Raw genomic sequence first — 26,158 nt, forward strand, 5'->3', positions numbered from 1 at the left:
GATAGAAATAAATAAATAAGCATGCTTTAAATTTCTCACAAATATTAAATCTTGAAGCAGAAGCTAAAATTATGTGTAAAAAAGTAATATTAATAAAACTACTTCTTTAGTCTTAATATTTTGGTAAAATTTGTAAATTAAAGTTCTCTGTGGAAGATTGACAAGTTGCTGAAGATATGAATAATAATCTTTCTATTTCAAACGTTAAAAAGGACATCTAAAGCAGGGGTGAAGAAAACCAAGACGACATCCTTAATAGAAACTAGGATGCTGAGGCAGTGATGAGAAGAAAGACATGTACCTTAGAGGTGACAAAAAACAATACTTCATTGGCTTATGAACTTTGAAATCAAAAGCCAGGATCATAGGATGGAAGACACTTTGAATTTTCAGTGGTGTGTGTGTGTGTGTGTGTGTGTGTGTGTGTGTGTGTGTGTGTGTGTGTATGTACTTCCCCACCTTATTCATGACTCTCCTTTTCCCAGGCTCACAAGGAGAGTAGGAAAATCAAGGAAATGATAAAAGGAGGCTATATCCCTATGGTCCCTGCCTACGAACACTGGTGAATGATCACTCCAAGCATCTGCACCAGATGCAATGTCTAATTATGACACTATAGTCATTTCATCCTAAAAATGGCAACTCTGACAAATACCTGCAATTCTGACAAATACCTGCACTGATCATTAATGAATAAAACTAACATAGGACCTCACAGGTTTCCTACTCAAAATTTTGTCTAATGCAGACGCTTATGATAATAAGCAGAGAATCATCTGAAGACTGGCAATATTCTATAAAGCAAAGAAATTTCTTTTGAATTCAAGTTCTATCTTACAAGAGAACAGAAACTGAATTGAAATGAACAGAACTGGAAAGAAAAATACAGGCACACAGACCTGTAAATAAACATTACTTGGGTAAAGAACTCTTTTTTGAAAAAGAAGGTAGAGCTAAAGAATTATACCTAGATTATTTTTACTTATCATATCCCATTTACCTTACCATAAAAATTGTTATAATGATAGTCCTTAGCAAAGGACAAGAAAAGATTACTCTTCCTCTCTCATATTTATATTTAAAAAAATCAATAAAAGAAAATTGATGGCTGATGACCTGGAGAATATAGATCTCTTCATTCATTTTCCGCAAAGGACTATAATGCACTGTCACCTAAACGGCAAGACTTAGTGATAATAAATATATCTTCTGCACATAGTGCTCTTTCAATTACAATATAAATCTTAGTTCAGGTGAAAGAAAGTCAATAAACAATGTGGCTTAACCCATTTCCCGTTTGCCTTGAAAATATTCACTGGTGGTGTTCACGGCTACAGCGTTTACCCCAAGATAACTCGCAGATTATAGTCCTAAATTTGCCATGAAATACCTCGCTTTTTCTATTATTTTTGCATCGCTCTAATATATCCATAGTCTTTGGAAGCAAATGAAATCATTCTATGTATAGCATTCTGTTTTTAGCCATGGTATTTCCATTTACAAAATATAGTAATTCTTGATCACTGAAAATGTCAAATCCTAGAAAACAAAGCATCCCTACGTGTGATGTTAACATTGTTCTCAGTTGTTAGTTGAAGATTCATTTGATGAATCTGATTTATGTATACATTTCTGTTACATTAGGATTAGAGACAAGTTCTGTTTAGAAATAACTCCAAGAACAGTTTTCATACTTATTTTCACATTGAAAACCAGTCAGATTTGCTTCAGCCTCAAAAAGTGTGTTTATGTAAAATTAAATTAACGATGGCAGTTAGGTGCACTTTTTTTCTAAACAGGAAATGGGTTAAAAATGGCCCTTACTGATTTATTACCTTCAAGGGGCTTGACAATTTGTAATTTTTCAGGCATATAACACCGAAAGCAACTGGCACTGCTGAAGTCTGTGATCTCCGACTGGTCAGTACAGAGAGAGGCAAGGCTCTCTGTGGGGGTGCCACAACCACTAACCCCTTCTTTCTGGTCAGCCAAAACCTGAATCTTCCGCTCCCACTCTTCAGCAAAGAACTGCTTCTCACTTAAGTAGTTCTGTCGCCGCAGACTAAGGCGATGCAGTGCTGTAGCCAAATCACTATCTTCAGAGGGTTCTGGTTGACCCACCTTATGAATGTTCCTATAGGCAAACCACATTAACTGATTAAATTTGTAAGGATCATAGCACAATGCAGACCTCTCCTTTCTACAATGGTGAATGTTCAAGAGACTGATCTTATAAACAGTATATGTTTAGATATCTGGAACACAGAAATAGTAACGACAAACCAAAATCATTACTGCTATATGTTATTTTTATCGATCATTTCAAGTGATTTCAGAAAGGCAAAAAATATACTTTATAATTATATAGTGTTTACTGACTTTTCTATTTCACTTAATTTATGACACTATTGATAGGACCATCTATAAATTCAGTTTAAGTAGTCAAAGAAGTAAATATTATCATATTTCATGAATCTATACTATCATTGATTACAAAAGATACTGTTATTTTATGTACTAAGAAAGAAAAAATGCTACCTGTTAAATTATGACATGCCATTAGTTATAAAAAATAAACAATTTCAAAAATACTAAAATGTGAAAAAATTTGCTTTGGCCATAGAATCCTCTGTGAAATACTGAAGAACATTTAAAAAAATAAAATAAAATAAGATGGTAAATACTGCATTTTCATAGTTCTGTGACATTTTTTCACTGTTCACCATTTTAAAAATTAGAGTTATCTTACAATTGATATCAAAAGAAAGAGTAGCAAGCCAAGGTGCAGTTGCCACTGGCCATTGTGTGTGAATTCACATAGAACTGTCTGTTAGATCCCCTAGGGTGAGGTTGTACTGACACACAAAACTACTGTGGGTGCCAAATACGTCCACCATAGACAAGGCAATACAACTGAAAACCCAGAGGAATGGATTTGTACATTAGAAAAGATTTTTCTCAGGTGTTAATCATCTACCTTTCAGAAGCTTTCAGCTGACTTTCTAGTACTGCTGTTTAATTTCTAGTTATATGTAATTCAATGAACTGAATTAATGAAAAGTGGGAAAAAAAATTAAGTGTAAACAAATAGGAAATTAAGAGCAAGCTAGTTTTCCTCAATAGGTATTCAAGCTTATTGTTAATCCTCAAGGCACCAAAACAGTTGAGATTACAAGCATGGGTTATGAGAAAGTGTCATCTGATACTATACATAACTGCTCATGACCAAATTCCAAAAAAATTTGACTTTGAACACAAAGAAGATTTAGACACAAACTTTGCCACACTGAAGAAAGTAGGAAAGAATTTCATAGTTCAATGCAAGCTCCATTTCGAACATAATTAAATGTAGCTTTTTTACTCCAAAACTTTTATGAAATCAATGACCAGTCTTACAAATAATAAAGAAAACTGACAGCTCCAGAACTTGGGACAGCCCTGAGCAATGCTAGAATTTGAGTATGTGAATCTGGTATGTCAATACCGCAAGAAATGTATGTAGAATCACTGCCATGATCTATGCTTCTTACCCTGGAACCGCCTCCAAGTTGCTCCCCTGGCTCAGGAGTGTTTTGTCCTCTGTTTGTTGTAAACCTGACTCAAAAGGTTTTGCTGTCATGATGACACTTGAACGATTGGAGCCTGGAATCGTTAGCAGAGCTGGGAATGGGAAAGAGCGGCCCCGTGTGTCATTGGCAATCCTGACAGTATCGAATACCCGTTTCTGTTGGGCTCTGTCAAAAAAGAAGTGTACATTATTGCCACTGCCTACTACTGGAGTGCTTTAGATAAGAGACGTGTGTGCAGTTCGTTAAAAATAAAGCCACCCTGAATAGTCTCTAAATTTTAGGAGATCATTAGAAAATAAACTTTAGAACAAGAGAACTCTCACAAATGTGAGCGCTACTAGGAAAAAACTGAAAAGTAAGCAGATTTACTACTGAATCTCATAATACCTATCACTTTGGATTGCGACTTCTTTTAAATTTCCATCCCAATGGTTGAGTAACAACATATTTGATCTGTACTCACTTTTGTTTAAAGAGAGATTCCTCATCCAAACTCAACTTTTTACGCATAGTTCCCTCGATCTCAGCTGCTAAAGATTCCTAAAAAGAAGAGTTTGAGATTCCTTTAGTGATTATGTAAGAAGGCTGTTAGAAAAGAAATGAATTGTCCTTAAATTAACAGTCTCCAGAATCCAGTACTTTTGGTATTATAATAGAAGAAAATACAAAACAAAAAACAAAAAACCAAAAACATACAAGAAAAAAAGAGAAATTCTGGAAATGTAACTTTTAAACAAGGACCGACTACTTTCTCGTGGTATATTTTTACAGGAAAGCAATGGCAAAAACCAATATGATAAATAGAAAATATTACATATGCAGACACACAAAAATAAAAGGTGTGAAAAGCTATAATTCTAGATGTTAACAGTAATTCTGTGGAGGTCAAGAGTTGATGGTATTTAACAAGTTCTTTTCGCTTCTCTATAACTTCTGGCTTTTCTATAATAAACATGTACAGCTTTTATAATATAGAAAAGTCATTAAATCAAAAGTGAGCAAGCTTCCCCCTCCCCTGGTCAGGAATAAGGCTATAACTAGCATGGGTGGCATGCTCAGTGGGGCTGAGATGACAATGACTGGGATTGGAGGTATTGGTGTGAACAATATGGATGGAAAGACAGATATCGATGTGTTTGTGTGGGTGTATGTATGAACATCTATCTGTTTCCTAGGTCTACCTAATGAAAGGGTCTGGAAGCAATAATACTCTAGTAGCAATGTACACACAGCACCCAGATCTTGAATTTTTTATACCATTCCTCGTGAAAAGCAACCAAAGCAACTTGGAGAAATGGCTGATTTCAGGACTGGGACAATTCAAATATCAAATAAAAAATACTAATAAATTACAATCCATTGACTAAAATAGGAATCCATGGGTCCATACTGAAATAAGTCAATGAACAAATGAATAAATGAGACAGAAAAGCTCTAACCCACAAAAGATTGCCAATTAATAAATGTTGAAAACATGATGAAATTAGAAAATCACCACCTGGCAATTATCACAGTATTACAGCGATGTCAATTTCCTGACGTTGATGATTGCAGCACAGTTATGTAGGAGAGTGTCTTTGTTTTTAGTAAATACACCCTGAAGTACAAAGGGGTAATATGGTGTATCTGCCATTTACTGTTAAATGGTTCAGAAGAAAATAAGAGAATGATACAGTATATGTAATAAAATGTTAAAAATTGAGGAATCTAGGTGAAGGATATATGAGAGTTTTTTGTACTATTTTATTCTAAATTTAAAATTATTTCAAAATAAAAAAGTTAAAAAACAAATTCTGGCCCCATAGTCTTCAGAAAATCTACTATAATTTATAGTTTCAGTCTTTAAAAAAATTTCACAGGATTGCATGTAAATGTTTAAGAACTAGATTTTTAAAATAAGTCTTTGAACCAATATTATAAATTTTAGCATAAACTCATAAGTTTTCATTAATTTCTTTAACTCAAAAAATGCTGTTTATTGAAGAGTTAAATAAACATGATTCCTGCCCTCAAGGGGCTACTTTCCTTGGGGTTCATCTTATGTATTACAATAAATGTGCATGGTCATCTGTTAGAAAGAAGGCTACAATAAATTAGAGCATTTAGGTAGATGTACATATGCAAATTAAGGCCTAAATCAGTAATTGAATTCCAGAAACAAGGAAAATCCATGTTATCTCTTCTTAAGATGCTTTACGCCATCAGAAACCATATCGCTCTCAGAACAATCTAATCCTAAACAAGCATCCTTAAATACATAACATCTTTCTCAGTTCCTTACTCCAGAAAAAGCTCCACATGACTGGGAGTACAGATGAGCAGCAGGGCCAGATCTACTACGAAGTTCCTTTATTTCTTCTTGAGATTCATGTAACATTCCCAGACACTCCATATTCCTGTCTTGTAACTCATGCAGCTGAAAGAGAGGATGATAATTAGCATACTTTATTAAATTCTCATATAAAAACATCCATTGGGATAAATATTAATTTTATACTGAGGACTAGCTAAGTTTATGAATATAATCCGTTTCAATACAAAGACTCTGAAACAAACTAAGCAAGGGCGGGGTGTGCGGAGAGAGGGAGAGAGAGAGAGTCAGAGAGAGAGAGAGAGAGAGAGAGAGAGAGAGAGTGTGTGTGTGTGTGTGTGTGTGTGTGTGTGTGTGTGTAAATTTGCTGCTAGAATTAGGGGTATCTTGGCCAGAATTATAAATAAACATGATTTCCTAAAAATCTAAAATGTAGCTGAGGTGACCATGACTGTTAATTCAATATTGATAGCTTCATATCCTTAAAAAAATTATAGAAAAATAATAATAGTTATGGTCAAATAAGATTTAGCATACTGTTAGATATATATTTTGAAAACATCATTCTGAAGTCCGTAATGACAAGATCAAGTCTACAAAGTATTATGTACAATGTTAGGGTGCTCAATCATCCTAAACAAGTAGTTTCTTCTCCCTTGCTTCAGAACTGTCTTTACTGTTAGATATACAAGCATGGTTAAAAAAAGCACGTATTTTTCAGAGTACATTTTAACTTCAAAAATTTCTTCACGTGGTATGTGGACTGGATCATTAGCATCACCAGGGCTGGGGATGCTTATTAAAAATGCAGATTCTAGGCCCTCATTCTAGACCTACTATATTAGAAACTTGGGGGGAAGGTACCTGGGAATCTCCATTTAAAACTCTCCTAGCCAGTTAATTCTTACACATGCTAAAGAACCACTAAATTATACCTAATATATAGAATTTTGATATATTAAAATTATAGAAAAGGAAGAGATTTTTGCTATTTCTCCCGACATTTTAAAAACTGTTGGGTTAGTTAAAGTTGACTGCTAAAAGGGTCACATATTCCTAAAGAATCCTATGAAAGTCAAGGTTTTCCCTATTAATTAAGAAGGATGTTGCCATGGCATTAGTTTTAGAGACAGAATTTGTTAAATGTTTTACTTCTTAGCTCTCATAATTTCATCTTGATCCTCTGTTGTTGTTTTAAATCTTATTCACGAAGGGGAAAGAAGCTATTCTTCCCCCTCGTGTATTATAATTACAAGATAAAGGAAGATTTCATTACCTCCATTGTCAGTTGTCTTTGGGCATCTTTAGAAGCTTGTAGATGAAGTCTCAGTTCTTCCTTCTCAATCACATGCTAATAACAACAAATTAAAAGAGACATGTGAAGCCTTTCCATATAAAATAAAGACTAATCTCTTTTTAAAGACATTCTAAGAGTGCATTTCAGGGGTATAGTCTATGTAGAGGCCTATAAAAAGCTAACCTTCCAAAAGCCAAATACGAGCAATAAAATGGGCAGAATATAAAATCTGTTAAGGTGTTTAGAATATAATGAGCATGAGTCAATAATTCACATCACAAGTTTCTGAGGAGATGTAACCCCATTTTACGGAGAGAAATAGTGACTTGAAAGTATTTATCCATGGTACTTAGGACAGAGAGAAGACTAAAACAGCAATCAGAACTTTAAAAGGGCAGAGACTGTGTTTATTTTGCTTAATGTATCTAGCACTTAAGAGTGCACAGTACTAGGTAGGTCAGTGCTTAACAAACATCTGCTGAATGAATGAATGAACTTACTTCTTTAAGTTTGTGCTGAAGATCTACAATCTGAGACAAGAGAGAAGAGATCTCTTCTTGGTATCGAATCAGTTCATCACTCTTCCCAGACAATTCTTCGGTCATTTTAGACATCTGAGCATTAGTTTCACCTTGGAAACAAAACAAAAATTTTAAAAATGAAAGTAAATGTAAGATAGGGGTTGGCAAACTATGGTGTGTGGGCCAAATCCTGTCTTATAACAAGCACTGGACTATCACGAATAGATTTTTTTTAACATAAATTTAAAAAATAAACCCAGATAACCCAATAGAGAAAAATAAAGGTTCTTCTGAAATGGGCTAATCTGGGACTTGAATGAGACAATGAAGCTAAAAACAGATGAATTGTAAAGCAAGAAAGCTAAAAGTTTTGCTTCAATCTTTTTTTTTTTTATGAGAAAGATGCATGTCCTATTTTTTTTCTTTCTGAAAGACAAGAAGGCTGAAAAGAGATAGGTGAATTATATATCTTTGCAAGTGGCAAGATGTAATCTCATTTATGTCTTTGAGAACACTTCAGAGATGTCAATAAAATCCCACAAGCAATGAAAATTAAACTTAAATCTAACTAAGGAACATTTCCAGAACGGAACAGTCACAATCTGCTAAAGGTACTGAGATGCGTCTGTAGGAGAGAGACTTTCTGGGATACCTGGCAAACTGAGTAGAGCCTCTAAAGCAATTCTTACAGCCTTGCATTCTTGCATAGAATATGAACCTTACATGAAATAGAACCTTTAGAATTCCACTAGGGAAATAAATCTTTATTTCATATAAAAACTTTGACACCTAAATACAAGTGGCAAAACCATTTCTCAAATGGTTTTTTTAATTTACAGAAAGCCTATAACATTTCAGAGGATGGCAATAAAGAAGAAAGAGGCCTGGACCGGAGCTCTAGGGCAAGTCATTTCTTTCTTTCTTTTTTTTTTTTTTAAGTGTGAAAGGTGGGAAATGATAGTGCTGATGGAGAAGATTCAATTTACATTCCCTTTTGTCCTCTACTATTCTGTTAATTTAAGGTATCAGTTTTTGAACCGATGTGATGTTACATCTTCTTTTTCAACATAAAAGACTATATATATTTATAGAGGAATTAAATATTTTTCTCTAGTAAAGCTGATCTTTTTCCAACTAATTAGTTAGAAAATTATTTTAGTTAACATTATGTCAAACCAAAACATATTCCTTTATAGACGACACATAGTTGGCACTTAAATAGGCATTGAATGTAAGGTTTTATGTCATCATTTAAGCTCCAGCTCTGTCACTTATCATTTTCTGACTCTGGCAATCATATTCTCTATAGGACTATTTCGTCATCAACAACATAAGAGCTTTGGTTCTTTTCACCCTAATATACTATACCTGATAGAAATATAGGTCTTTATTTAAGGATGATGGCAATTTGAAACATATTTCTTAAAAGTACATATGGTATTTTATTTAGAGTTGTGGGTTCAACGTGATATTCCAAGATCTTCAGGAATTATTTAATACTATTTCTTGAGATACTTCTACTGAAACCATTGATCTAATTTCCAAGTTGGAGATATCCTAGCAAAGAATTGCCCAAAAGCTAAGAAACAGAATGTTAGTACTTACGAAGTTCTTTAACACAGTCGCTGACAAGCTGTTGTTCCTTCTCTTCATAGGTAATAGTTTCTGTCTTTATGTGACAAGCCTTCAAGAAAAAAGTAGTATGCAATATCTTCTGATTTTTATAGTATTAACTAAAAAAACCTTTAATTCTCTTTCGAAGATAAAAATTAATCACTTACAAAGGAAAACCCCATAAAGTTTTATCTATCATAAAATGAAGCTATGGAAAAGCACGTGACAAACATCTACCCCTCATTCCTCTTGGGGCCTTTGCATATGCCTACTCATCTGGCTAATCCCTAGCCACGGTGAAAATATCACTTGCTTAAGTAGGACTTCTTTGATTCCTCCCCATTATACAAGCTCACAGAACCTTGTAATTTTCCAGCATAGTTCTTATCACAGTTGTCATTATTTAGTTATTTGTGTAAACTCCACAAGATATATATAGTCTATGTTGTGGCTTTCTCTGTTTCTTCTGTCAACTTGTTATCCACTTTTCAGTGGGATCTAAGTAACAAGAGAAGGCAAATACATGTGCCTTGGCTGCTACCTGGGCCTATACCTTACAGCCTTTAAGGTAGAGGAAATTGAGAATTAGGTTGAATGTACCTTGGATCGAAGAACCATATTCTCTTCTTCCAGTTCCTTGAGCTTTTCTTGCAGCATGTCCAACTGCAGCAAACCCTGCGATAAGCTAAAGGACTCATTGAACCGAAGGGGTGTAGAACAGCTGGAATCAGTTTCACTCTCTTCAGAAGCAATGGAGACAATTCGAAGTAACTCATCTTTCTTGGATAGCTCATGCTGTAGTTGATTAACCTGCGCAGCAAAAGGGCTTGATTTTACAAGATGTTCTTTACTTTGCATTATTTACATGTAGTATAGCTTCTAATTCATAGAGCAATTGTTTCTCATCATAAAAATAAAGTCAGCTGCTAGATTTTACCGACTAAAGTAGCAAGTGCTAAAAAGAGAATAACAAACCTCAGATACTTCTTAAACTATCGTTTTAGAGCATTAACTCAACAAATACATCTTTTGCTATACTAGCTGAGAACATCCAGTTTTCATATTCTATATAATACAAATATAGGAAAAAAATTTCACATTATGATGCATTCACAGTTAAAAACAAAACTAAAGAATCTTCAAAGTATCAGAATAGATCCCTACTTCAAATTCTAATCCCAAAGGCTTGTACTTTTAAGCTGTATAACTCTGCATGACTTCCTAACTTTAGTTCTAGGGGATAAATATTTTAAACATAAAGGCTCAAATATTATTAAATATAATTCACTTATAAAATTTAAATAAAACTAGATAAAAATAACAAATTATAGAAAATTTGAAATTTATCCAAGTTAATAAATCAGTTCTCACTAAAACTATTTATTGCTTTGGAATAAATGCATTTTTCAAAAATTTCTTTTCCTTTCTCTTTTTTCCTTTTGTTTGGGTTTTTAAATAAAGACACTTCATTTAGATATCTATTATTTGGGAATATATTAAAAAAAATAAAGTTAAGATAAGATCACACACAAAGTCCACAAAGAGTGGTGAGGATAAAGTGTTAAAACCTAAGCAAGGTGCCATAAGTACTATAGGTACTGAATACTGGCTTTATATTGACTAAGGTAGGGCCACATGAGCACTCCTCTGTATAATAACATTTCATTTCTTTACTGGTTAGTTCAATGGTTGCCAACAAAGACAATATGTATTGGTGTTATTTACCTACTACTGTCATCAATTCAGGGACACCCAGGAAAAAAATTTCTCCATTGCCAAGACCTAATTATTTCATGCTGCAAATACTCGATCAAAGACTTACTTGATCAAAAGCTTGCCCCAACTGCTCCTCAAGCGCTTCATTCTGCTCAGACAAGACATGGTTCCGCTTTAAGAGAGCTTGCCCAATTCGAGCAGCTAGCTCCAGATCACGATCCCTCTGTTAAAATACCAAATACACCTTTTCTTTGAGTACAAACAAAATTAAATGGTAGTTTAGAAGTTCTGTAGTCAATTCTGCTAAACACAAAAGCAATGTCCTACAAAGCATCAAGATTAATTTTAATGCCCAGATACCAAAATGAACACTGGGTCTGGCACATAGGTGGTGTTTAATATATGTTGGTCGAATAGAGGACTACCACAGTTGTGAGTGCAAGAGGGCATTTCTTTTCTTAGTATCAAGTGAGATTTATTGATCACCCTATTAATTAGGAACCAGCAATCCAATCTGTAAACTTAAAACTTTGGGGAATTAGAAAATCAATGTAGGACAGGGTCTGGCGCATAGTAAAAGCTCAATAAATATTTGTTAAATGCATCTGTCTACCAAGCATGGTAATGATACAGAATAAGGTATATAATATATGGGAATCAGGTAGGTACGTTAAAAAATTTCATTGAGAGTAAAGGATTAGAGGAAAGCACAGCCAAGAGCCCTACTGTCAACTGGTGCAAGAATGATGTGAAATAAAATAAGCGACAAAAAGTTTTAAGGCTACAAGGTTCTGCTTGGACCATAGAAAAAAGGGGGCTCTAAAGAAGTTGGTGGCGTCATGCAGGGAGGCCTACAAAAAAGCCAAGTAAAGCAAGAGTTACTCTTTCTGGGTACATGGTAATACTTAGCAAGGGCATAGGAATCCCAACTACATGGTGGAGGTGAGGATTATATTCTGTAGGATGAAAAACTGTCGATAAACATATAACTGCCTTATAAATGAGTATGGGTTCCACTTACATTACTCCCTATAAATAAAATTAAGCTTCTGTCCTTTTGTCTCACAGCACATGAAAACAGGTAGATGAGTTATTTCCAAATTTTCAAGGCCTACTTATCTCATTTTCAATATAGGCTAAGTGGCATATACAAAATCACTTTGCGGAGTTGGAGGGGAGAGTAGAGAGGGGTACTTCAAGGAGAAAGACAGCTTTCCATAAAATCAACTGAAATTAAAATATAAGGAGAGACCTCTATGACTGCCAATTGGAAGAGATACACCATACTTATTGAAAATATCATGGACAAAAGGAGCTCAAATAAAAGCAGAAATCTTTGGGAAGATGTTCCAAATTGCAGGTGTTGATTTGCAATGGAGTTGCTTCTTAAATAAGAAGCTCTGCTACAGGTTGAATAACAACATATGCTTTTCTAGGACTGGGAGGCCAGCCAGCATCACTATAACAACAAACAAACAAGCAAACAAACAGCCCCACCCCCTCCCCAATTCACTAAACCTTCTATAATTTCATAACAATAAACTTCAAGAACCACTCTACTTTGCAATGCCAGTTGTTTCAATTGTAACAACCTTATAGAAAATAACTGAGAGCAAAGACATCATAATTTTTCATTTGATGTAAAAATCTGATAGATTCCAAACAATTTCAAGTTGTAGCTTTTTGTACTGGAGAAAGAAATTTTATATTCCTACCTCTGCCAGGAGATGTGTAACCATGTCGATGTCATTGTAAGTTTTGGTCATCTGCTCCACCCTGTCTGTGCCTAGAACTAAGACAGTTAAAAAACAACTGTTTATAGAATTTAGAAATAACAGAAAAATTAAAATATTTGTAAGAACTGAAAAATAACAACGAACCCAGGCTTTTACAAAAGGCCATTCAGGAGAATAAAAATACATGTGAAAAAAGAAAAGGAAAGAAACGTTTCATATATTAGACACTCAGGAAATATACGAATTATTACAAATAAATGTGCATCATAAGATGAATTAAGAATCAAAAGATCACAAGGCAGTCACTTCCTGACTACCTCCTCTCCCTCTGTAAGATTAGAACTTTGGCCCACTCACACTAGAGAATGTGGGCTGGGAGAATGCATGAAACCACCAATTGTTTTATATCCTAATCTAAACTAAAGTTACTGAGGAGCGAGTTAGTGAAAGGCTATGCTGTTACAAAAGAATTCAATTAGAATTCTGTTGTGATGATCTTGAATATGTATCATCAGCTATCATGTGAGCTAATATCAATCAACAAGGAAAAGGACTTGTAGGACTTTTTGTAGCTCTGCTCTGAACCATAATCTTTTTTAGCTTACTTAAAAACTTTCTGATAATCTTCATATCTAGGCCTTTGCTATAAAATAAGTTGTATACTATACTATTACTTGCATAATTCAAGCCCAGTATTTCTGCACCTCATAAACTTAAGAACTGTCAATGCACTTGGATAATTTAGTTCCAAAGAGGACAAATAAGACTACTGATTCCAGTCACAATAAGCAACATATCTTTTTAAGCTAGTGATAATGCATAATAAAAAAGGGATATTTTGACTTTGAAGTACACTACATGATACAGATTTGTGTTTGACTTAGACTGATTTTATAATTAGTTTATAATTAGTTGTCTTGAAGAAAAAACTGAGACTTTGGAGCAGAAAAGCTGAATTCACATATTTGAGTGGGCTTGAACAAGTCATTTAACCCTTCTGATATTCAGATTTCACATTTATAATATGAAGGTGATAATACTCATCTCAGAAGGTCATTAGGAAGTTAAAATATGATGATTCTACTGAGCAAAACTGCAAGTATCATACAACTGTTTATAATTATTACTTTTTAAACACAACTGGTATGTATAAAATAGCCCTGGTTTTAAATTCTCTGTAAATAATTCACCAAATTGGCAGTAGATATTATAATTTAAGTCATTTGTAGTTTATTAGTCCTGTCTTAAAACTTGAGGTTGCCCAAAAGACACCATTACAGATGTTTTACTTTTATTTGAGCTTTTAATTTTTCTTTTTAGCATCACTGCTTAAAATGAATCTGGGGATTACCTAGAGCTAATTATTAATGATAGTCTTATTCCTACTTATAAGTAAAACAAAGTGCTAGGTAGATGGTATTAGGAGAGAGCTTTAAAAAGTTTTAAATATAACTAAAAAGCAAACAAACAAACAAATAACCCAAACAAAAATCTAGAAACATTTTTACTCCAAAAGAATTTATATTTATAAGTAGAGAAACTGATTCCATAATTTAACCATGAGGATAAGGGAAACAGGCTTTTGGGCCTAAGGAATCTTCACAATTTAACTATATACTATAGGTAGTATAGCAGGAACTAAGAATTAAAAATAAGGCAGATACGATTGGTAGTTATGAAACAGTCACAGGGATGTAAAGTACAGCATAGGGAATAGAATCCCTAATATTGCAATAACTATGTATAGTGCCAGGTGGATACTAGGCTACTCAGAGGGATCATTTTGTAAATTATATAAATGTCTAACCACTATGTCTAACCACTATACACCTGAAACTAATATAACATAATACTGAATGTCAACTATAATTTAAAAATTTTAAAAAAAGGAGGAGGTGAAGGGGAATAAGAGGTTCACATCTCCAGTTATAAAATAAATAAGTCATGGGGATGTAATATATGGCATAGGGAATATAGTCAATAATATTATACTAACATTGATTGTATGGTGTCGGATGGTTTAGACTTACAATGGTGATCAACTTCTTTACCTAATAGAAGACGAATAACTATGGTATATGCCTGAAACTAATACAATATTGTATGTTAGCTATATTTTAATAAAAATCTTTAAAAAAAAAAAGATACCTGCACACACAAAAATATAAGGCAGATACAGTGTATGGTCTCCACTACTTCCGATCTTGATAATAAGATGAGGAAGGAAAAAACCAAAGCAATATATCTATGCTCTAAATTAACTACCGGAAACCAGCCAATAAATGCAAAACCAAATTTAATGTAGGGCAGTGGGTCTCAACACCAGATTCTGATTTACTTGATTTGGAGGCAACCCAGGGCACAGGCTGCAAGTAAAAGATGCCCAGGTGTTCTGATGTGGAGCTAGGGATGAAAACCACTGACTCAGGATTAACACTGTAAGCAAGAGCCAGGAATTCTGGAGACTGAAAAGTTAGCATAAATGAAGCCATTTTAAAACATAGTCAGGGCAGCCACTCCAGAGGAACTGCACTGCATGTCCTTGAGCCTTTGAAATGTTTGAACTGAGCAAAATGACCTTTGGACTGGGCCAAAGCAGCATAACCTTCCAAACAGCTGTTTATAAAGCTAACAGGAAAGCAGACCTCCTGACTATAGGACTGAAAATTAAGATTCTTTAGCACTGAAATAGCTAAAGAATAACTTAGCTTACTTGTACCAATAGAAATTCCTTCCTTGGTTTATTAGCACCAATAGAAATTTCTTCCTTCTATTCAATGCAATTATTTCCCTTTCTTTTCTCACAAAAACCCTTTCCCTTCTCCCCATAAAGGAAACACTATGTGGGTTTCTGCCTGAATCAGTGCTGCACAAACAGCTATTCTTTATGATCTCAAATAAACATTTATTGTCTCTCACCTTGGCCTTTTATTTCCAGATTAATAAGACTCAGTTAAAAACAGTTTTTATACAAGTGATTTAAAAAATACATGACATGGCTTCAATTACATAACTGACCAGAGTTGAAGTGGCAAATTTAATTTGAAGTAAACCCAGTAAGTTAAGGATGTAAAAAACAGCTGTGAGTTACAAGTCACACATGATGAAAGGGGAAGAGAAAATGAAGGACACAGTGATACAGAAATGTAAAGAATAAAACATGTTTTAATGGAGAACCTAAATGTATTTCCTATAAATGCTTACCATCTGTCACAGTCTGAAAATGTAAAGCTGAACCTTAAGAAGTTAATTTAGTTTAATGATCTTATTTTCTTATATGAAGAATTTTGATTGAGAGGAATTATATGACATGTCCAATACCACAAAGCAAGCCTTTAGTGGCAAAGCCAGGATAATAATGAGGTGATAACAACCCCCATTCCCAAGGTCATAAAAAAAACAAAAAAATTTGGGTGTGCTCATTCCCAGTAACAGGCTCCAACACCATTCTGCTGTTTCTGCCAGGTCCTAAGATCAAAAGGTCTTTATCTGATGAAATACTAGAATATACCCTTGTTATTAAATAGCATAGATCCCAATTTTGTTCCTTAAAATGTGAGCATATCTATATACAAGAGAGGCTGGAAGGATACACATTAAAATGTAAATAGTGGTTATCTCAGGGTGGGGATTATGGTTGATCCGTTGTTTTGTTTTCGGATTTTTTGCTAATTTTCCATGAAGAACAAATATTACCTTGGCAATTAAAAAACTGCAGCTCTTGTTAAGAGGTTTCAAAAAGCAAAAATGAATTTTAAAATGTTTAAATATATATTATGGCAAAGAAGTTAGATAATGCAACCAGAATTCTCCAATTCTTATGTTTTATGTGAAATAGGCTCTATACTACCAAATCTCAAAGGCTGGGCCACCTCAATGAGAGTTGCTAATTGCTGTCAGTCACCAAGCATACAGAAACACAATGGATTCCCCTCTGCAGCCTAATGAGTTCTGTCTTCTCTTCCTTATCACAATACTCCTGCCAAAGACTTGCTGCTTGGGAGGATTGCGAAAGCACTCAGAGAAAAGCTCTTTCCTGTTCTATTGGCACTTAGGTGTGATCAAATGCTTCCAAGGCCATAGACTAATTCCTCACTGTAATTGTTACCAGGAATGTAGAGATAGTCAAGCAGACTGACTTTTATTCTCATCAATCCTATCAAATCCTGTTTTCCCTTCAGCTATCAGCTGTTAAAACATATAGGTTGGGGGCTGGGAGAATGGGGTGAAGGGTTAAAGAAGTACAAATTAGTTGATAGATGGTCACGGGGTTGGGGAGCATGGGATAGGGAATGCAGTTAGCATTAATTAAATGGCTAGGTGGAAAACCAGAGAAGAAGTAATTAGGGGGATTGTTTTATAAACTATATGAATGTCTAACCGATGTACTGTATACTTGAAACTAATTAAAATTTTTTAAATGGTAAAAAAAAATATATAGAAATATGTTAAATGGTACAGAAATTAGCAATGCTTCTTGCTTGTTTCCAGACATGAACTTGCCTAACCTAATTCTCAAAAAAAAATTTATACATCAGGGAGATGATAAACATTTTTACAGAACAATTCTGCAACTTGATTTCAGAAGGTTGTTAATTAATGTTCAACATTTCTGGTGTAATATCTAGAGAATCCAATGTGCCTGAAACAAATATGGGGGTAATATACATAAGCACTTCACTTGTCTTCACTTTATGTTCTAATTGCATAATTTCATATCAACTACCCCAATCTCACATTTTTTCAAGATGGGAAATGCCGATGTTAATCCATTTTGATATCCCTGTCATTCATATGAGATAGTGCTTGATAGTTCTCTCAGATGATCCTTTTTAAGATCTAGAGTTTTCACCACAATTACTGTATTTTAAAAAGACTTCTCATCTTTCATCACTCTCCCACACCCAAAACCAAACACAAAAACACCATCCATGTGGCACAGTAAAAGATGCAATAGCTCTCTCCTGACAACTGGAAAAAGGTCTTGAGAAGTGACTGCAGCTCTTGCTATTATAATACAAAGAACATTTCTGCAATATGAAAAACTGCCTTCAAAAGAACTGAGAAAAAAAGAAGACTGATGACATATACCATCTATATATTGTATATATAAGGCAGCCTTTCTCAACAGGGTTCCAGGGAGAATTAAACCCTATAGATGATTTAAGTGACAACGTTCTCAATTCTCCCACAGATAATACTTAGCTAGGACATAATGCATAGGTGATAAGGTAATCAATTCATTATATAATAGATGTTTTAGGGCATATGGCTTAATTCTTTTGTGGAACTGGTTGAGACGGTTGATCTAAGGAAGTATATATCAGTTTATTTCTACGACCTTATGGTTAATGCTTCCTGAGCATTATATCAGTTATATTTCCTTTTCTGCTAATGCAAGTCAATAATTTTTGAGGGCACAGCTTTTGAGGAAAAGTGTTAACTACCAACTAGAAATAATAATTTCTACATTTCTCTGCAAAATTGTATTCCTAATTCCTTCAATTCTCTAATTAATGTCAATTTACTTTTCAAATCGTTGAAGCGAAAATAGTATAATTCAACTAAAGGAATAGGAGAGTTTTTCAGAACCCAGAAGTACGGATGTGCATCATCCTATTAATCTCAAGTTTTAAACTGCTCCCTTGAACGTTATGGTTTGTTTTGTATAAAGCCTTGAAAATTAAGTATTTTAGAATTTTCTTATTTTTTATTTTTCAGTTTTTTATTTAAAATTCATCTTAGAAATACTTCCATTAAATCATGATCTAAGACATTATTCTAGCACAGTTCTGCCCTTCTCCCCAGTGACCTATAGGACAAAGAACAAGTAAACTAAAGGGTACTTTCTGTGCCATTTTATCAAAATAATGACAAACTAAATTTACCATAATGAAACTTCAGTTTGAAAATGTCTTCTTACAAATCTAAAAACTCATGGAACAAAGGAAAATGGAAATAAAAAATAGTGTTCCTTCTAAAAAGCATTTTCCAGAAAATCTCAAGCAACTTCTCAAACTAGAAATTTAGGAAAACCCTAAGAGCCTTAATTTAATATTTAGCCATTTAAAAGAATTATTGAGGACTGAAATACAGTTTTATTTGAGTTTCCTGATATTCCAATTCAAGTTCAAACAACGTTTAAAATTCTTTTTCTGAAAGTAACCTGGTTCTAGGAAACTATCAAGAGCAAGTTAATGATTACTGTGAAAATGAGTGTTTCACAACAATCATTCTCTGCCTACAATCTTTAAAAACACTGAGACATTCACTGGGAAAATGTCTAGGACCTGATGCAACCTTATATCTCGCTCAAATGGAAAGAATTTCACAAATATATCAATGTTGAACTCACAGATTTTTATTATATATTCTAATAGCTATTATGCACACGATATTTTTATAGTGAATAAATAAAAAAAAGTAAGCTCAGCCCGAATGCAGATTTTTGGAATGAGATGAAAAAAAATAAAGTCTCCATACTTTAAAGTTTAAAAAGTGTTCTATTTAATTTTATCATTTATAAGAGCTTGGTATAAAACATGTTTTAGGACAAACATGGCTTATTAGCCTCTCATTGAAATTTCTCTATGAATCCTTAAGTAATGAAGATTGCTATATAGTGTGCACTTATTTCTCTTTGGCATTATTAAAACTACTCATATATTTAAGAACTATCCTTAATAACTGACAGTTCCTCTAATTATGTTTAAAAGAAAAGAGTTATAAAGCTGATGGCTCAGGATAACAAACGAGTGGGAAAATAAATGTCTAGAGATATAAAGGAATATTAAAAATTTAAATGGTTTCGCCATTTCTTAAGTTCTCTTTTCTAATCAGTCTGAGGAAAGTATCAAGTAAAAGATGAGAGAAATGGAAACATCGAGTATGCTTGCAATCCTGGACACTCAGAGTCATAAGAGTAACAAACTTTCTGCATTCAGACCTTGTTAAATCAGTTTGAGTTAAAGTCACTACACAATGAACAATGGCTAGGGATCTCAGATGCTTTAAAAGTCAACACTAAGTTATTCCTGATTTTTATTTCAATGGACAAACTCTAAAATGATAAAAAAATACTCACTCATATAACGGAAAGTCTCTTCAGCAAGGACTGGAGAAAGGGCATCAGATGCATGCTGCTGCTGCTGTGGGGACTGAGTCCAGTCTTGATTTTCATAGAGGAAGAGAGAGTCCACTCTTAGCCTGTACTGGGGTAGCTGTTCTTCTAGCAGACTCACCAGCTCAACTTCAGGCAGATCCTCATTGGAGCAGACATCTAAAGAAGAGAGTCCATGTAAATGAATCTAAGATATTTCAATTACTAGGCTACAGAGAAAAATCAGTGAAATTAGTTTTACGAAAGTAGGATCACCAAAGATACATTAACCACGTCATTTCTCCACTGATTTTTATTAATATATTCTGATACTATAGTTGGTCTTTCTCCAGGTTTCTTTACTACGAGAACTTCTATAGTAAAAATAATACCATGAATTTTAATTACACCCTATCTAATAAAAATATACTGCATAGTGAATATAACTACGTTTTTAAAGTGTAAAATAAATTTAGACAAATTTCTTATTTCTGCCTTATCAATCTATTCAGTGGTGCTTAAAAGAGATCTGTTCTCAAATACCTTACATGCTTGAGGGAAAAAGGCAGCATAAAACAACCCGCAGAAAACAGCCAGTTCGAAAGGAATTCAACTATTATGTTCTTAAGTAACAGAATTTGAACTCTGTGTGAAGATTTTTCAAAATCTGGTAAAATTATATTTTAATATATTTTCACAGCAGCTACATATATAAAAAAAAAGCCTAACATTTCCTGGTTAAATATGAATGTTAACATTCCAGCACCGATACTGGAATATTTACTTTATCATTTTTACTTGAAGGATGTGGTACATTTAAAGTCCTGAATACCTTTTACATCGCTACTCCTTCTCACGCACACCTCTAACTCCCCACTGCATACATATCTCAAAGGCTTCTCTTTTATGTGTTTGCTCCTGGTGTTCTGTTCCAAATATTGCCCATCATTTAACATCTCCCAAATTTAGCCATTTACAAAAAGAGGCAAGTTATTGCTTGTCATATGCTTAAAATAGAGAAAATACAGGATGTCACATCAACCCTCTCATTTTTTAAAGAGATCTGGTATTTCCTTTGTGGATAGTATAAAGAAACATGTTCTAACTCTGGCAAAAAACAACAAAGTTCATTTTAAGAAAATATACCTTAAAAAGAGTAAATTTCTACTACTTGACCTTATCTTAAGAATGACAATTTAATAAATCAAATATAAGGAAGCTAGCAATATCAAACAACCCTATCCACCCAGAAGGACATTCTGTGGCTTCATAACCCAAAGATGAGGTACATTTAAAACCTTAAACGTGGTTCTAAAGAAGCTCTCCACATTTAGCAGATTTCTTAAATAAGAGCCCTAAAATACATATCCAAATTCTATTTCGACGAATTCCATGTGATTATCCAAATTTTGCCTGCCCCAAATATCACATACAGGTTGTCACTGTAATACTTGCAGGAAGAGAGGTTGATTATAAATATATGCAGAGCTAAAAATGAACTCTTAGGCATTCAAGGGTAAAACGGAAATGAAGAACAAAAGTAACATTCATTAAAAGAGCTACAATTCCCTAGAAAATTTTTTTTTTAATAAACAATGAAATTTTGTGAAAATTCAAAGTTACCAATTCCCTACTTCCAAAAGGTAATTTTAAAAATGAAGACACAATCAGGGTTTAGTAGATTAAACAAAATATCCTTCAGATTAGCTCCTCTCATTTGCTTCCATATTTCTGATAATGTACTATTTATTAGTCTCTTGATTGTCTAGTCATAACCACCTTTTCTCTACCATTTTATCCTCCAAATGTCTCTTCCATACACATACTTCTTTCTAGCCATCTTGCCTCCATTTAGGTTCAAGGCCTCCTCTTGTTACTCTTGAGTATGGCCTCAAAACTGGTCTGCCTTCATTACACTCAAATTTTCTGCCACATCTTCATATCTTTATTATGTCACTCTCCTACACAAGGCTAAGAAACGTCTGAATTTCATCTAGACAGAAGAGAAAAATCTTATGAACAGTTGGGATAATCAGGAAAGATCCAAGAAGGGTCATGCCAATTGGTACTAAGTAGGGTTAAATTAATGCTAAGTAAAGCACACTAGGAATATGGTCTGGAGTATGATCTAGGGTCCCACATAAGGGAGATTAAAAACAAGCCTCAAAAAGATAGATTTGGTTAGTAAGTAACTTAATGACCTGCCAAAACAAATTTTAACAGTCTTCCAAAGAAGACAACAAAACCCAAACATGACGATGTAACATTCATAATGTTCAGCATTCAATAAAAAATTATTAGATACACAAAGAATTAAGCAAATTATAATCCATTATTGGTTGGAAAATGAGTCAACAGAAACAGGCCTAGTAATGACAAAGATGATAAAATTAGTAAACAACAATTTTAAAACAGCTATCATTAACATGCTTGAAGATCTAAAAGAAAAACATAACCTGATGAAAAGAGAAACAAAATATTTCTATATTTATAAAACTCAAATAGAACTAGAGTACAATATCCAAAATAAAAAATTCATTGGATAACATTTTATAGATTAGACATTCCCCAGAAGAAAAGAATAGCAGACTTGAAGGCATTGCAATGGAAACTATTTAAAATGAAGTACAGAGAAAAAAAGAATGGGGAAAAAAAAAGAGAACAGATATCAAGAAGTTTAATATGCATGCAATTGGAGTCAAAGAAGAAGAGAGGTGAGAGCAGAAAGAATAGTTGAAGAAATAATGGCCAAAATTTTCTAAATTTAATTAAAACTATAAATTCATAGTTCAGAGAAGCCAAATGACTTCAAACAGGATAAACACAAAGAAAATTCAAAGAGAAAATCTTAAAAGCAGAGAGGAAAAAAAAAAAAAAGATGCATTACATTTAGGGGAACAAAGACAAAAATGATCTCATCAGAAGCAATGCAAGGTAGATGACAATGGAAGGTCATTAAAGTACATATAAAAGTCAACTTAGAATGGCTAAAATAGAAACGCTGACATTACCAAGTGTTGATACTGTAGAGAAGATGCCAGCAAACTAAGGCCCACGAGCCAACTCTAGCCTGCTGCCTCTGCCTGGTTTTTAAAAATATTTATTGGAACACGATCATATTTGTCCTTTTATGTATTGTCCATGTCTGTTTTTCTGTTACAACAGTAGAGTTGAGTATTTGTAATTCGGCAATAAAAATGAATTAACTAATTACTGACACATATCACAATGCGGATAAATCTCAAAAACATTTTGCTGCATAAAAAAGCAAAACACAAAAGATATAGATTAATCTATATGAAATTCTAGAACAAGGAAATTTTACCTAAAATAACAGAAAGCAGATCAGTGGTTGCCTAGAGCCAGGAGTGAAAGGTGGTGAGTTCTGGGTATGAGGGAACTTTTGGGGGATAATAAAAGTGTCTACAACTTGATTGTACTGGTGGTTACATGGTATATATTTGCGAAAACCCAAATGTACACTTAAAATGAATGCATTTTATTATATCTTCATAAAGATATCTCAATAAAGCTGAATAAAAAAAAACTCTTTGAATTTAGATGGGTTTAGAATTTTTTGGAGTTTTAGTAAAGTAGTCTTGGAATTTACTGTATATTATATAATATGCCCAACTAGTTATATAGCAGCAACCCAAACTTAAATACATTAATACATTTTCAGCAAACATAAATATTTAAGTTTAGAAATAGCTGCACAGGTCAGGTTTTGTGAACCAATGAGCTTTAGAACCAAAGTTTAGTCTTGCAAATGAGGGCTTATAGGTCTTCACCTGTGTTTGTATACCCTGTATATTCTGAGTGCCTCTTATGTGCCAGGTACTGTTGCCAGGTGCTTGTGGGGTATACAAATGTAAATGACTCTGTCTTTCCCTGTGGAGACAGGAAGATGAGTATGACACAGTTCCTGCTGACCAGGGGCTCATACAATACAGGGAGTCATATACAGACAAGGAACGGCACACAAGGCAGATTCTGATAATGTGATAGGAGACAAAAGGATAAAGAAATTAATTTAGTCAGTCTCTGAAGAGACCTCTGAGGAGGCTGGAAAGGGAGGCCAGGTTTCATCATGGCAGTCTTATACACTGGATTAAGGCATCTGCATTTTATCCTGTAAGCAAACAGCACTTCCACATTTATTAAATTGGACTCACCAGTGATGCTCTCTGAATCTCTGGGATTGCTATTCATGAGGTTTTCTTCATCCGTTGGTGATGTAAAAATGGCATTCTGGGATTGATTCATGCAGGATCCTTTCTTGCTTTGGTTGAGAAAAACAGCTTTGGTATGAATTAGAGTGAAGGAAATCCATCAAGCCATTAAAAAAAGAAATGGATCTGGTTGTATGGGTAGTTCCTTTTAAATAGATTTTTTTCTGCTGAGTCAAATGACATCTGCAGCAATGAGTGCTTTCAGGTGATTATCATACCTTGGACAGTCATGACCTAAAACAAAGAACACATCAAGTGACTACTATGCAGCATGTTTTTTAATAATAGCAATCCAATTACCTGCAATGTTTATCATTACGAACGTTTTCCTAATAATACATACAACATAGGTAAATCTCAAAATAATTATGCTGGATGAAAGAAGTCAGATAAAAAATGAGTACACAGTTTATGATTCCATTTATACAAAAATCCAGAAAATGTAAATTTATCTATAGTGACAGGAAGCAGATCAGTGGCTGCCTGGGGTTGAGGGAGGGACTACCAAGGGACAGGGGAAATGTTTTGGGGATGATGAATATGTTCGTTATTTTGAGTGTGGTGATGACTTCACAAGTGTATATATAATGTCAAAGCTTCCCCAATTATATACACTTAAACAATGTGCAATCGAAGGCACGTTCATTATAGTCAATAAAGCTGCTTAAAAAATTTTAAAGATAATCGACTATTTAAAATAAAATAATAATAATACCTTGTGAGGTCTATAACATAGGTAGATATAAAATATACTATGAAAATAGCACAAAGGCCAGGAAGAAAAAAATGGAAATATATTGTTGTAAAGCTTTTATGTTACATGAAATAGTAAAATATTGCTTGAAGATAAACTGTGATAACTTAAAGATGTATACTATAAACTCTAAAGCAACTAATAAAATAACTCAAGAATTATAGATAATGAACTGGCAAAAGAGTTGAAATGGAATAACATAAAACAGGCTTTCTCAACCCTGGCACTACTGACATTTTTGGCCAGATAATACTTTGCCATGTGCTTTGTAGGAATTTACTACTTGACTCTTTACAGAAAAAGTTTGTCAATCCCTGATCTAGTAGTAAAATAATTCAGGCATCAAATAACCAGCTGTTTAAATCAATGATATCCTACATCAACTAACTTTTTAAACGAGGTTTCCCCCCTTCCTACATATAATTAGATCACTACCTCTAGAAGAATTTCAGTAAACTAAAGAACAGATTTTACATCTACGAGTACATTTAAAGTTATTTTCAATTTCTAAGAAAGCATTTTTAAAAAAAGTAATAAGTCCCAAATTTGCTTGTGAAGAAGGGAGAGGAGAGGGGAGGGAAAAAAGGGAGGTAAGGGAGGTGGAAAAGGATGAAAAGGAAGAAGATAAAAGGCAAGTGCCTCATATTGGTCCAAATTGGTTCTTAAATAGAACTGTGGTTCTTAATTATAGTTTAATCAATTCCATTGTTGAATAACATTGGGACCTTCTGCTTGACACTCTATTACACACCAGCTGGTTTAGACTTTTAGTATTTACATTACCATTCTTATTTTTTAAAAATATTTACATATATCACACAGGAGTACACACACACACAAACTATATATGTTTCAACTATGGACTCCAGATTTTTGCTCTAGAGAATTGCTTCTTAATCAGCTTTGGAGGTTATGTTAATGGTTTGGTCTTAACTCTTGCACACAAGAATAGAGAAAACCAAGTTGAACACAGAACTAAGTCCATCTCCAGAGAACTAAGTCCATCTCCAGAGTCATGCAGGAAGAATCTAGACCTCCAGGGCAATCCAAGAACCTGACCAACCTGTAGACTGTGTGTTAGGTCAGGGATAATCTAGAAATGATATGTTCTTCCTGGTGACTCTTTAGAACAAAATAAACCCTTTGGATATGCCTTGGTCTAGATCTGAGCTCTGCAGGAAGATTAGTTCGGAGTAGCAATGGTGAGTATAGGATAATGTCCACACCTAGGCATTAGCTAGCCTGAATTTTCATTTTACTTACTGGTTTTCTGACTCAGTACATTATTTAACAGTTCCTCTCTGTCTAG

The 26,158-nt window shown here is 33.9% G+C and overlaps 1 protein-coding gene across 2 annotated transcripts in view; it reads right to left on the bottom strand.

Annotated features, from left to right (window-relative positions):
- TRAK2 (trafficking kinesin protein 2) overlaps positions 1–26,158 on the bottom strand; it is a 55,428-nt gene that overhangs the window by 8,577 nt on the left and 20,693 nt on the right. For both annotated transcript variants that reach the window (XM_039844441.1, XM_039844442.1), the window contains 12 exons: positions 24,039–24,329; positions 19,849–20,043; positions 12,744–12,820; positions 11,135–11,251; positions 9,913–10,122; positions 9,304–9,382; positions 7,678–7,808; positions 7,157–7,231; positions 5,851–5,985; positions 4,033–4,109; positions 3,531–3,734; positions 1,836–2,134 (listed from right to left, as the gene is read on the bottom strand). In XM_039844441.1, coding sequence (XP_039700375.1) covers positions 1,836–2,134; positions 3,531–3,734; positions 4,033–4,109; positions 5,851–5,985; positions 7,157–7,231; positions 7,678–7,808; positions 9,304–9,382; positions 9,913–10,122; positions 11,135–11,251; positions 12,744–12,820; positions 19,849–20,043; positions 24,039–24,129 — 1,690 coding nt within the window. In that variant the 5' untranslated portion in view covers positions 24,130–24,329. The remainder of the gene's footprint in view (positions 1–1,835; positions 2,135–3,530; positions 3,735–4,032; positions 4,110–5,850; positions 5,986–7,156; positions 7,232–7,677; positions 7,809–9,303; positions 9,383–9,912; positions 10,123–11,134; positions 11,252–12,743; positions 12,821–19,848; positions 20,044–24,038; positions 24,330–26,158) is intronic.

This window comes from Pteropus medius, unplaced genomic scaffold, assembly GCF_902729225.1.
Source record: "Pteropus medius unplaced genomic scaffold, Ma_sr-lr_union100, whole genome shotgun sequence".
NCBI classification, from domain to species: Eukaryota; Metazoa; Chordata; class Mammalia; order Chiroptera; family Pteropodidae; genus Pteropus; species Pteropus medius.